The sequence below is a fragment of the Balearica regulorum genome, chromosome 4, assembly GCF_011004875.1.
Source record: "Balearica regulorum gibbericeps isolate bBalReg1 chromosome 4, bBalReg1.pri, whole genome shotgun sequence".
Lineage (NCBI taxonomy): Eukaryota > Metazoa > Chordata > Aves > Gruiformes > Gruidae > Balearica > Balearica regulorum.
In genome coordinates this window covers 19,420,529-19,432,982 of record NC_046187.1, presented here as the reverse complement: position 1 = coordinate 19,432,982, position 12,454 = coordinate 19,420,529, and the positions used below count along the sequence as shown (strand labels likewise).

Genomic DNA, 12,454 nt, shown 5'->3' with positions numbered 1-12,454 from the left:
ACATGCTGTCAATGCCATAGTGCTTTTCAGAACTCAAAACCTCCCTACCACGCATTACATAATTAGTACACGAGGTGCTTCAAAGTCAAGGCCACAAATAATTAATAACATATTCTGACCACCAATATACCTTGTAACAAGCAAGAGTGATGAAGACAGAAGCCGGGACTATCCCAAAAGATGGTCCAGCTAAATTCACTTCAAACACGGAGGCTGTCCACAGCCGTGCAGCAGCATGCTGAAGGCACAGGTATGCCCTCACACTTGGGTGAGTTGAAGAAGTGTGAAAAACACCCTACACTGTTTTCACCGCACCCCGCTCCGCAGGGCAGAGCCCGAGCGAGCATCCCCGCAGACAAAGGCAGGACTTCCTCACCCCGGACAAAGTCTGGCGGGGCCCCGGCACGTTCTCGGGGGCAACTCAGTCCCCTCCGCCGGCCCATACCGGCGAGTCTCGCGAAGAGAGCGTCCCCGTGCCTAAGCCAGCCGCCGCTGTTACAGTCAGGGGCCCCGGACCGCCCGATGCGGTGTCCCGTGGGCCGGAGGAGCCGGGCCCGCCGGCCCCAGGCCCAGCTCGGCACGGCGAGCCCCAGCGGCCGCGACCGTTGGCATCGCGCAACGCCGGCAACGGCCGCCCCCCTCCCCCGCGACCGTTACCCCCGCGCGCCCCCCAGGGCCTCACCTCATCGGCGGGCGGCACGGGGGCGACCGGGCCGCCGGGCTCCGTCAGCGGCCGCCACCGTATTTCGAAAGATCCGCCATTTTCACCCCGTCACCGCCACCCCCCGCGGCCCGCCCCCGCCGCACCTGCCCCCGCCGCGCCGCCCGGGCGCCCCGCCCCGCCTCTCCCGAGCTGCCCCGCCGCCAAACCCCAACTGCTTCCGGACCGGCAGGGAAGGGGGCGGCGGCGGGCCCCGCACAGACCCTCAGTCCGAGAAGGAAGCCTCGCCGCCAGTCTCCGCGGGTCCGTTTTAACCCCACCGCTCCGCTGCAGCTTTGGGCGCAGCTTATCTCAGGGAGCAGCGGTGAAGAGACCTGCCGAGCAGACATCCCCCGCGGCGGAGGGACGACTGGGGCGGCTATCCCCGCAAGCCCAGGGAGGTCGGCGAGGCCGCCTGGGAGCCCGCCCCGCCGCGGGGAACGCGCCCAGCGGGGCCGGGCCTGTGCCTTCCCGGCGGGAGACGGCTGTCAACACTCCGCCGCTCCCTCCCGGGCTCCGCCACCCCCTCCCCGGGAGCGGGGCCGCGCTCACACACCCTTCTTCGTCCTCCTGCCGCCACTTTCCCGGCCCTCACACTCACCGGGCGGGCGGGCGCTCTTCCTCCTCCTCCGCCACCGCCGCTACCGATACCTCTCGCCGCCGCCGTCGCCGCACACCCTCCGCGCCTCGTGGCGGCGGCGCCGCCGCTGGCTCCCTCCCCTCCGCTACCGCGTCCGGCGGCCGCGGCGGCGGCAGCGCCCGCGACGAAGCCGCCGTGTTTGTTCAAAATCACGCGCCCCGCGCCATTCCCCCGCCGCATCCCATAATACTGCGCCGCGCCGCCCTGGCAACCGCTGGCGCAGCGCCCCGCGCGCGCACCGCCCCGCGCTTCCGGACCCGCCCGCTTCCGGGGCCGCGCGCGCCACACCAGGAGGACCCAGCCTTGCCTCACGTTGAGGCCGCTGACACGCGTGCATACACCTACACGTGATTATATAGGTATATATCTTTATACGTGCCGTCCTGCGGCCCTGGGGGGAGGCGTGTGTGGGGCCCGCCTGAGCTTTATGCCCATGGCCGGGCTCAGCCCGCGCGGACGCCTTTCTCCACGTGACTCTGCTGCGCGGTAGCCCCTCTAGCCTGCAGGCAGCGCGGCTCTATGGTAGGAGGAAGTCTGTGGCGCGCGAGAGGGACGGCGGTGGGTTGACGAAGATGGCGGCCGCGGTGAGGCAGGACCTGGCGCAGCTAATGAACTCCAGCGGCTCTCACAAGGACCTGGCGGGCAAGTGAGTGCCGGTGGCGGGGAGAGGCGGGTGAGCGGCCGTTGGGATTACGGCCGCTGGGTTGGGGGGGAGTGGGGAGCTGCCGGGCCTTGGGCGGGCGAGGCGGCTCTTGTCCAACGGCCGCGCTTCTGTAAATAAAAAAAGAAAGATTTCACCTTATTATTCTGTAATTTTTAAATTTATTTTTCGATTCTAACGATGGCTCGCCCTGTGCTGGTGATATCCTAGCGCAGGCTCCCGCGTGGGGCCTTAGCCCTTCGCCGTGGCTCCCTCGTATCTGCCTGCCGCCCCTCAGAGTTCGGCTGCCTGCCCGGTGGCGGCGCGAAATTGATAGGTCGGGGAATCATTATTTTCTTTGCCTGCTATAGATATGTCAGTAACTCCATCATTATGATGATGATGTAGATATTTTCAATGGCACACCTTGGGGTTTGAGCTACTCATGCAATGTGTCACATAGATGTGTCGCATAGATTTTTCTCTCCCCCGAGGGCTCAGTCAGATGTCAATCAATCAACTGAAATTCTTTGAGTCCCAGTGTAGTTGGTTGTTTTCTAGAGCAATTGCTTCACTTTAAGGGGTTTCATGTAAAAACCTGGAAATGTTCCCCTCAAAATGTAGCTTCAACGTAAATGTAGTGTTTCATCAGTATTGCACACACTGAGCTTATGGCCCAGGCAAAGTTTAATTAGCTTTATGAAGTATGAAAACTGGAGTTGTTATTTTTGCAGGAATAAACACTTAAAAATGCGTAGTCTGTGCCTGTGCTTACGTCAAGTGTCCTTTGCTGGTTTTGGTAGGGATAGAGTTAATTTTCTTCATAGTAGCCAGTATGGGGCTATGTTTTGGATTTGTGCTGAAAACAGTGTTGATAATACAGAGATGTAGGTATTTGTTATTGCTGAGCAGTGCTTACACAGTGTCAAAGCCTTTTCTGCTTCTCACACCACCTTACCAGTGAGTAGGCTAGGGGTACATAATAAGTTGGGAGGGGACACAGCTGAGACAGCTGACCCAGACTGGCCAAAGGGATATTCCATGCCATATAACATCATGATCAGTATATAACTGGGGAGGCTGGTCAGGAGGTGGGATCACTGTTTGGAAACAGACTGAGCATCAGGGTTTTATTTCTCCTCCACAGGTGGTGAGCAATGGCATTTGTGCATCACTTGTTTTTATATATAATTTATCATCATCATCTTCCTTTGTTATCCTATTAAACTGTCTTTATCTCATTTTTCGTTCTCCTCCCCATCCCACTGCGGGGGGGGAGTGAGCAAATGGCTGCATGGTGCTTGGTTATCAACTGGGGTTAAACCACAACATGGCCATCACATACTATTTACCTCCCACTCTTTCAAGGAGAACACTATTTCTCATTCTCATTGAATATAGCATTTTGAATATTTGACTAACTTTATTAATCTTAATCCATGAGCGATACAGTCTTCATTGCTTTTTCTGTGCACTATCCTAGGGACGTGATTTTATTTTTAAACCTTCAGAATTGCACATAAATTCACAGATAACAAAATGATGAGCTATGTTGTATAAGAATCTAGTCCTGGGATTTAAAAAGAGCCAGATACCAATTCCAGGTGAATGTTCCTGTCATTTGAGCACAAACACTTTGGAAAATTGTCACCTTAAAGGTATAGAAAATATAAGCAAAAGTAGGGCTCTGACACAGAAAATAAGCAGAGCAACAGAAGTTGTTAGTGAAAAAATGTGCCCTATGAATGATTTTTTTTAATTATTATTTTTTTTTTAATCTGTGGACAGGTATCGTCAAATATTGGAAAAAGCCATTCAGCTTTCGGGTGTAGAACAACTGGAAGCTTTGAAAGCTTTTGTAGAAGCAAGTAAGTGCATCTGGTATAATTGGTTGCACGCTGATTGAAGGCCAGAGAACTATGGGATTGCATATTTGTAGCTCTATGTGAGGCTACGTAAATACATGATATTTTGGAACTCAAACACAACTAGAAGAGGAACCATCGTCGCCACATTCAGAAGTTAATGGAAAGCTTTGTAAAGCTTGTAAGCTTTGTAAGTTGTTAGAACTTTCCACCCTGCCATTGTGACAGTGTCAGAAGGTGAAAACATAAAGTAGTCTCTGTTGAATGCTATAATTGATACTGGATGCCAAGTGGTATTTAAACTAATAACCCCTTTCTTCCCATGTCTCAAGTTAGTTTGAAAAATTGTCAAGAAGAAATGGTTAGGGTTTTGTGTTGTATTGGATATTTGGCTTATTGAATACCTCTATAAATTATACCATTGTAATTTTTTTTGAGTTGAGAATAAACTTAGTGAAACTCAATCTAAAGGCTTACTTTGTCCAAGATGTTTCAGCAACTGAGAACAGTGATTCAGAATGAAACATCTCTCTAAACTATAAATCAAAGTGAGAAATTCATTATTATCTGTCAGAGGTTAGAACTTTGGTGATCTCTAGTGTAAACAAACTGTTTCTGAGAGGAAAAAATTCACCTTTTAAAAACATAAAAACTCCACCCTTCACTTGGATACAGATTTAAAAACTTAAAATATTCAAATGTAATATAAAAGCAAATGATCACTTACAGTGAAGGCACTGATGCATTGCATCCATCTCGTGTTTTTCTTCCATGCATCTCTGAACCAGTGGTGAACGAGAATGTCAGTCTAGTGATCTCACGTCAGCTACTGACAGATTTCTGTACCCACCTTCCAAGTCTTCCTGACAGCACAGCCAAAGAAATATACCACTTCACTTTGGAAAAGATACAGCCTAGAGTTATTTCATTTGAAGAGCAGGTGAGAGATCAATGACAATGGGTTTTTTGGTTTGCGGGCTTGGCTTTGGGATTTTTTCCCCTTATCTGGTGACTATTTTAAGTCTCTAAAAAGCTGGTCAAAACAGACGTTCCTACTTGGAGTCCAATTTTGCATTCCTGTACATACAAAACCTGAACTAAATGCAGAGAGTATTTAGGACTGTGCAAAGAATACAGACTTTGTCTCTTCATCAGGACGCTGAGCATGTAATTCCTATGCTACCAGAAAATGGCTTCTTAGAATGAAACAATACTTGAGCTACTGGAGGTACTGTTGAGAGACAGACTGGTACTCATTGTATTGCATTTTACCCAACTAATGGAACAGGCAGGTGATGTAAATAGAGAAGGATCTTGACAAATAGCTTTTGTTTCAAAATAAATATCTGTGTATGTATTTTTGCCATAATCATTTTATCAGGAAAAGGTGTTTTCTTTAAATCCCAATTCTAGTTAACTACTGAATGTGGTGCAGTTCTTTGTCAATTCAGTTTTTGGTTTTGTTGTATGAGTGTTCACCATCACCTGAGAGTTCTTACAGAAGATGTTTGTATAAAAAGCCTTTAGGATCTAGTATTTGAGAAGAAAAGCAGGGTAGTTTCTGTCATAATTTGTATTTGCTTCTCCTTATCTTTTGCTTTTTAAGCAGCTTTTACTCTAAGTCTTAACTGACTTGCTTATATGTTATAATGGTTATGCAGAAATTAAATCCAAGACATTAGATTTCTTTTTTTTTAACCACACTTCTGCTTATAAAACCCAGATTGTAAGCAGTGATATTTTTACCTGTTAACAGCTGCTCTACAAAGTAAAAGTTTCTGCATTAGGATCTAATCATAGTTCGCCTCATTCATATCTCACAGGCATGATATGAGGTATAACTGCAAGAAATGGCTTATGAATCTTGGTGATCTGGTTCTTGAAAGCTTTATTTGATCTTACTAAAAGCTTTATGAAAGGTTACTACTTATCACTGCCTGAAGATAAACACCTTTTATCTTGTCACAAGCTTAAGGAGAAATGCTTCAAATCAGCACTCATATTTAAAAAGCTTGGTATTAAAGCTTGATCCAGGAGTCCCATGCAGGACTCCTTGTGTGGGAAGAGTTACATGCATGCAGGTTGCTGTGTCTGTGAAGCTGGGGTATCAGTTGAGGGGATTCATGAACAAGAGCAAATACTGTGAAGGTTAATACAGAACCGTTCAACTTTTATAGCATTTGCTATTGATTTTGTAATTGTTTAGGTTGCTTCAATAAGGCAACATCTTGCATCAATCTATGAGAAAGAAGAAGACTGGAGAAATGCAGCACAAGTATTGGTGGGCATCCCTTTGGAAACAGGGCAAAAGTAAGTACTGTGCTAGACACAGTTCTGTATTGTTAAATATACTTGCTCCCTTTGTACTTAACTAGACCAGTGAGTGGGAATTTTTGGGTTGCATATTTTCCCAGAGTTTCAGTAGATCAGGCCAGAACTACTGCCAGATGGCAAAAGTATAGCTTGATGACTGTACATTACAGTAAATAGTTTAGTGAGTCAAAATTGATAAATTGAGTCTTGTTGATAAACAGCCTTTTTGATAGTATTTTACAAAAATCCTTCTAAGGTTATTGAAGGGTTCTTGAAAGGTGACAGTTCTTCCACATGTTTATCTTTACAATTCAAAGTTAAGACATAGTTTGAAATTGGATATTAACAAATAGAGTTGAGGGTTTTTTTGTGGGGTTTTGTTGTTTTTTGGTTTTTTTTAAGTCTGTAACCCTTGCTGTTACTTTTCACTGGCTTTTCTGCCAATCCTCTTTCTCTGTAGGCATGTAGAAGGAATTGCGGTAGGTTTTGCCTATTTAGCACTTGTTCCGTTGCAAATTTGCTTCTTAACTCAAGTGGCTTACCACTTTCAGCAAACTTCCAATCCTCTAAAAATGGGTCATTAGAGCATGCATTTGTGTCATGGACAGCATTACTTCTGCTGGTGTTTGTAGGAGCCAGTTCTATATTGGCGTTCATCTCCAATTTCCTTACCCTGAACAGAGAGCACTAATTTCAGTGTTAGGGAAGAAGAAAGCAAGGTAAAGCAAATGTTGCCAAGTGCTTAAGAATCATAGTGTATGTTTAAAACAGCTAAGAGCAAGGATAGATGTGGAGCAACTTTAGCACTTGCTTTTCTGTTTCTCTGCAGACAATACAATGTAGATTATAAACTGGAGACCTACCTGAAAATTGCCAGGCTGTATCTGGAGGATGATGACCCGGTTCAAGCAGAAGCTTATATTAATCGAGCTTCCCTGCTTCAAAATGAATCGACTAACGAACAGCTGCAAATCCATTATAAGGTTGTCTAACTTGCTTTATTGCTTTCTCTTTCAAAAGGGAGATGATTCCACATTGAGATGTTTTTATGCAATGCCACTACAATTTTCACATTGAGAAAAGAAACAAAGGGAAAAGCTTCTAAATGGTTTTGGGAGCTTGAGAGCCACATTTTAGCAATAATTAAATAGCTAATTCCTTATAATTTGGAGATAAGTTTGTAAAGTTCCTTAAATGCCAGCTTTACTGATTGAAAATAGAACTTAGGCTTCAAAACATCTGAAATACTGTTGAAAATATTGCCTACACCTTTGTCTGTAAATCTAAGAGGGGAAAAAAATCATGTCTGATAGACAATGGAAGCCCCCTGCCCCAACAGTAATTAAATAGTAAATCCCATCCATAAAAGTAGGATTAAGTCTCAAGCAGTAAAGTAACTGCTGACCTTTCTGTTTATTTGTGAGTTTACTGTGTACATAGTTCATACACTAAATTCTCAAACCATTTTAGTAACTGGGATGAGCAGTGATAACTACAGTGTGACAGTACCAATCAAGTGTGTTGGTGTTTAAAATTCTACAACACAAAGCAGATGTGCCATGAGCTGTAACTCAGGGTGTGGTGGTTTTGGTTTGTTGGTTTTCCCTTTTCTTCCCTGCCCCTCTCCCCCCCATATTTTAAAGCATGCACTCAGTTGGAAGTGTAAATATTTTCTGCAAGCATTAGAAAAGCACAAAGGAGGGGAGAGAAGAAATATCAGAAGCTGTTACAGCACTGAAAGGGAAAAGCAAACACTTGAAACATATAAATTGCTACCTAAGTGCTAGCTGTCAATGTCAGTAGTGAAGGGGAAGCTTACATAAGTACAATATCAGCTGTTCAATATTTAATTTACTTAGTTTCTGGTGTTTAGATATTTGCAATGTTTAACATGTGTATAGTGCTGGGAAATGCCCTTTCAATTGCTTTTCATGATACTTTAGCAGGTGCCTTACAAGTCAAGTTAATCATTTGAAGACACAGATTTCCCCAGGATGCAGTAGAGCCATATTTATGGGAGCTGTCACTTGATAAAGTGGCAATTTATACACACACACCTTTGTTATGCAGTCACCCCTGTTAGTTTTCTTTTTCTGAGACATACTTTCTTTCTAGGTTTGCTACGCTCGAGTTCTTGATTACAGAAGAAAGTTCATTGAGGCTGCCCAAAGATACAATGAGCTCTCCTATAAGAGCATAGTCCATGAAACTGAACGACTGGAGGCATTGAAGCATGCTTTGCATTGTACTATTTTGGCATCAGCAGGTAAAATATATGTTACATTTTTGTATAAAAGACCCAACATAGGTGTTTCATATCCCCTGAAGCAAGTCATCTTGTGCATTACTTGTGGGGAGAGATCTTGTTGCTATGATTTGGTGAGGAATCCAAAATTGTCAACACGGTGTCAAAATTACATGTTGGCATACTGTTAACTGAGGGTTGGATTACTTCTGTGTCTTTGCCAGAGATAAGGTGGCATCTTGGCTAAAGATGCAAAAGATAGTCAGTGGCAAACAGTGTTTTGTAACTGAACACAACTGATAGATAGAGCTTTGTTGGTTAATTGCATATATTGAGAAAAAAAAATTATAACTTTCTGTTGTTTACCTCTATCAGTGCTTTGGTGATCATTTATGAGGATTCTTCTTGACTCTCCTAGGACAACAGCGTTCTCGCATGCTTGCTACACTCTTCAAAGATGAGAGATGCCAGCAGCTTGCAGCCTATGGAATCTTGGAGAAAATGTATCTCGACAGAATTATCCGTGGAAATCAACTCCAAGAGTTTGCAGCAATGCTAATGCCTCACCAGAAAGCAACTACAGCCGATGGTAGGTATTTCTCTAAAGCTTTGTCATGCTAGGCGTTCATCCACAGGAGTTGGATTTGCCCAATGCAGTCAGGAGGTGTGATGGAAAAGAATGTAGTGTGGCTTATATGATTATTTTAAAATTATTTCCCAGCATGTTACCCTCATGATCATAGTTTATTAGTAAAGCTTCTTAGCCATAGTTCTTCTTTCTGATTGGCTATTAAGGTTTTGAAATAACCTTCTAGAAGATAACTTTTAAAAATCTTGTTTCTCTGTCCATCTACAGTCCTTTTCACTGACAACGTCCCAGTATTTCTAATCTTGCCTCTTACTTTGAGTCTCTGTCCTTTTGAGCTTCCCCAGTTCTAAGGCACTGTTATAAATAGGATACCTAGAAGCACATGACATGCATGTAGGCCGTAAATGGTCTGTGTGGATGACGAATTTGTTTGAACTGCTTCCTGACTTCACAGGAAGATGACATAGTAAGGGGATGACTTGGATCTCACACTGTCTTCAAATTGTTTTCTGATCATCTCATTGACGTTTTATTAGCTGTTCTTCATGGAACCTCTGAACAGTGAGAAATAAAGTGAAGTAAGGACTTTGCTGGAATCCTAAACACACTGGTCTCAATTTTCTAAATTAGAACAACATTGAAGTAGAAATATACATAAGCACAAAATACCTCTTAATCAGGAAAACCTTCTTAGTGAACAATACTCATTGATTAAGGACAAATAAACAACTATGTAATCGCACAGGTGAAAACTGGTTAAAGGTACTTAGTAACAATAAGCTGCAGTCCTTTCTTTGCATCAGTTTGTTGTTTGTTTATAACCTGTACTGCTTGTCCACTTAAGTTAAAGAATGCAGGTTAGTTCGTATTTAATAATATGCTTATCTTCAACTAGAGGTTAAGGGGCAAATGAGTTAAATTGTTAAGAAGAGAGAAATTGGTTGAGGGTTTATCACCATACAAGCACAGTAAGAGAGAAGTTAATTGTACCCCTAGGAGCTGTAATGACTAAAAAAAAAAAAAAAAAAAGCAATAGTCTTTCCATCTGGCAAGCTAGGAACTGATCACAGGAGGTCAAACTCCCTCAATTCAGATGTTGAGTTTGTAGCAAAACCAAGGGCTCCACTTTATTATTCTAGAAATTAAATAAAAGGTTTAAGCTACCTGTCTTCAACCAACCACGTGCCATCCATTTCTTTTTGTTAACTTCTGCGTAGCATAACACCAGTGCAAGGCAGATGCATCTGGATGTTCTACACATGTAACTCGGGGAAAAAAGCATTTTCCATCTGCTCTACAATATAAACTAAGTATTTCAATCTTATAGTAATGGATTTTTTTCTCACTTAACCCCTGAGGTTCCAGTATCCTGGACAGAGCTGTTATTGAACACAACTTACTATCTGCGAGCAAACTTTACAACAACATTACTTTTGAAGAGCTTGGAGCATTACTAGAGATCCCTGCAGCTAAGGTAACACTTTTCTACATCTTTTGTAAAAACAAGAAGTGTCAGAGACATGAGGAAACAACTGCAGTAAATATAGGAAAATTAGTTCAACATTAGGAAATAATTAAATATTCCATATTATGAGGAAGGTTAGCAAATCTCAGGAGAAGGAAAGGTACATGATGTGGAGTCAGATGCCACTGATAGTATGGCTAATCATAGAGTTGTCTGTAGGTTTGCCCCCCCCCCCAATGTGTGGAGATGTTGAAAAACCAATAAGGACTATTAAGTCTTAATCATTTTAAACTTCTTTCAGAATGGAAGAGGTTTCTAACATCTTTTATCTCTTCATTTTTTCAGGCAGAAAAGATAGCTTCTCAGATGATAACTGAGGGTCGCATGAATGGATTCATTGATCAGATTGATGGAATTGTTCATTTTGAGAGTAAGTTTGACCACAGTTGTTTTTTTTAGCGCCAGAGTGTGCTTTTTGAGTTGCTGCCTTACAGGGTAAGGAAATTAAGTTTCTTAGTATCTTCCATCGAAGTGAGATTGCTGCGTCTTGCTGTGGCCAGGAGGTGGCAGAGTTTGCCTTAATGGAGGACCACACTTCACCCACTCTCCCTACTATGCATTCTCTTACCCACAGGAAAGCGTGAATTTATTCCATCAGTCTCCTTGTAGGAACAGGTTCACGAGGAAGGTCTCTGTTCAGTTCTAATTTTCAGTGTAGGAGTTAGACTTGTAACAGCCAGAATCTGTAGCTTTTGAATACAGACATGAGCATGATGTAGCCGCAAGGAAGGCTTCCTCTGTGAGGTAGGTGAGGGCAGTGTCAGAAGAAAAGGTTGTAGTTGAAAAGGCAAGGGAATTGCTAAGACTTACTTTGTTTTGTATGGGTTATTTTTTGGGTTTTTTTGCAGCTCGTGAAGCTTTGCCAACTTGGGACAAACAGATTCAGTCACTGTGTTTCCAAGTTAACAACCTGCTGGAGAAGATAAGTCAGACAGCCCCAGAATGGACAGCACAAGCAATGGAGGCGCAGATGACTCAGTGACTGCAGCCATTGTCTGAATGGAGGAAATCAACTGCCTGCTGTGCTGGAAGAAAGGAACTGAGTAGGACTGTGAACCAAACAAATAACCCACCTTCATTTCCCCACCTTCTGCTTTCACTCTGGCTTAGGACACAAATAGGTGATACCATGTTTGGTGTGACAGTCCCCCAGTTCTCTGAGTGTAGAATGATGCTGTTGTTGCCTCTGCATTGCACTCTGCTGACCTGAAAGCTGTGGTTTCCACGTAGAAGAAGCTGTAGTGTCTGCAGCGAGTTTTGGTTTATTTAATTTTATTTTTTTCACTGTATTGCTGTAGCTTTGTAGCCCATTACTTCCTATAATGCTTCTCCTGCTGTGAAAATATAAGTGCCATGTTTCTTTTAGTTGTAATTATTCTAATAAAGGCTGGAATGAGCCACTTGGTTTAAGTGTTCCAGGGACCTGTTTGGTTTTTTTCTTTTTTCTTAAGTAGTAACTTGAAATAAGTTGAAGTTTTGGAATTGTCAGTTTCAGCCCCTGAAAATGTTAAATGAAAACCAGCTTTTTTCCTTCTCTGTTTATAAAATGCAAGTCTGAATTCTTACCTGAGGGAAATAATGACCATTCTCCTGCATTGGTGCAGCAGGGCACAGTTATCTGTGCTGAGAGATGGGCTAAAGACCAGTGTGCCCAAGAGAGCACATGCCAAATAAGGTAAGCCAAGCATGTTCTTTGTTTTATTTTCTATGTCAGCACGAATTAGTAATTTTACAAAAGTATCCATAGTGGTTTTTTTGGAACTGGAAGTGTAACAAGAGACTCTGACCGCTAGGGGTTTTGCACTACAAAAGATGAAACACCTGAAACTGATGCAGCTGGAGAATACTGTGCAGATTACTTATATAGTGAGATACAACAACTAGGTAAAGGTGGTGTGATAAACAGGAGAAACCTGAAATGCTTATGCACAGCAACA

At 43.6% G+C, this 12,454-nt stretch overlaps 2 protein-coding genes across 4 annotated transcripts in view; one reads left to right on the top strand and one right to left on the bottom strand.

The window, feature by feature from the left end:
• LIN54 (lin-54 DREAM MuvB core complex component) overlaps positions 1-837 on the bottom strand; it is a 36,721-nt gene extending 35,884 nt beyond the window's left edge. For all 3 annotated transcript variants that reach the window (XM_075751379.1, XM_075751381.1, XM_075751382.1), the window contains exon 1: positions 683-837. The gene's annotated coding sequence lies outside the window, so the exon portion shown is untranslated. The remainder of the gene's footprint in view (positions 1-682) is intronic.
• A 753-nt stretch (positions 838-1,590) lies between these two features.
• On the top strand, positions 1,591-11,932 carry COPS4 (COP9 signalosome subunit 4). Its single transcript, XM_075751384.1, has 10 exons — positions 1,591-1,986; positions 3,769-3,848; positions 4,634-4,785; positions 6,052-6,155; positions 6,988-7,141; positions 8,274-8,424; positions 8,822-8,992; positions 10,351-10,466; positions 10,803-10,887; positions 11,366-11,932. The coding sequence occupies exons 1-10, from the start codon at positions 1,913-1,915 to the stop codon at positions 11,497-11,499; spliced, it is 1,221 nt and encodes a 406-aa protein (XP_075607499.1). The 5' UTR covers positions 1,591-1,912; the 3' UTR covers positions 11,500-11,932.
• The last annotated feature ends 522 nt before the right edge of the window (positions 11,933-12,454 follow it).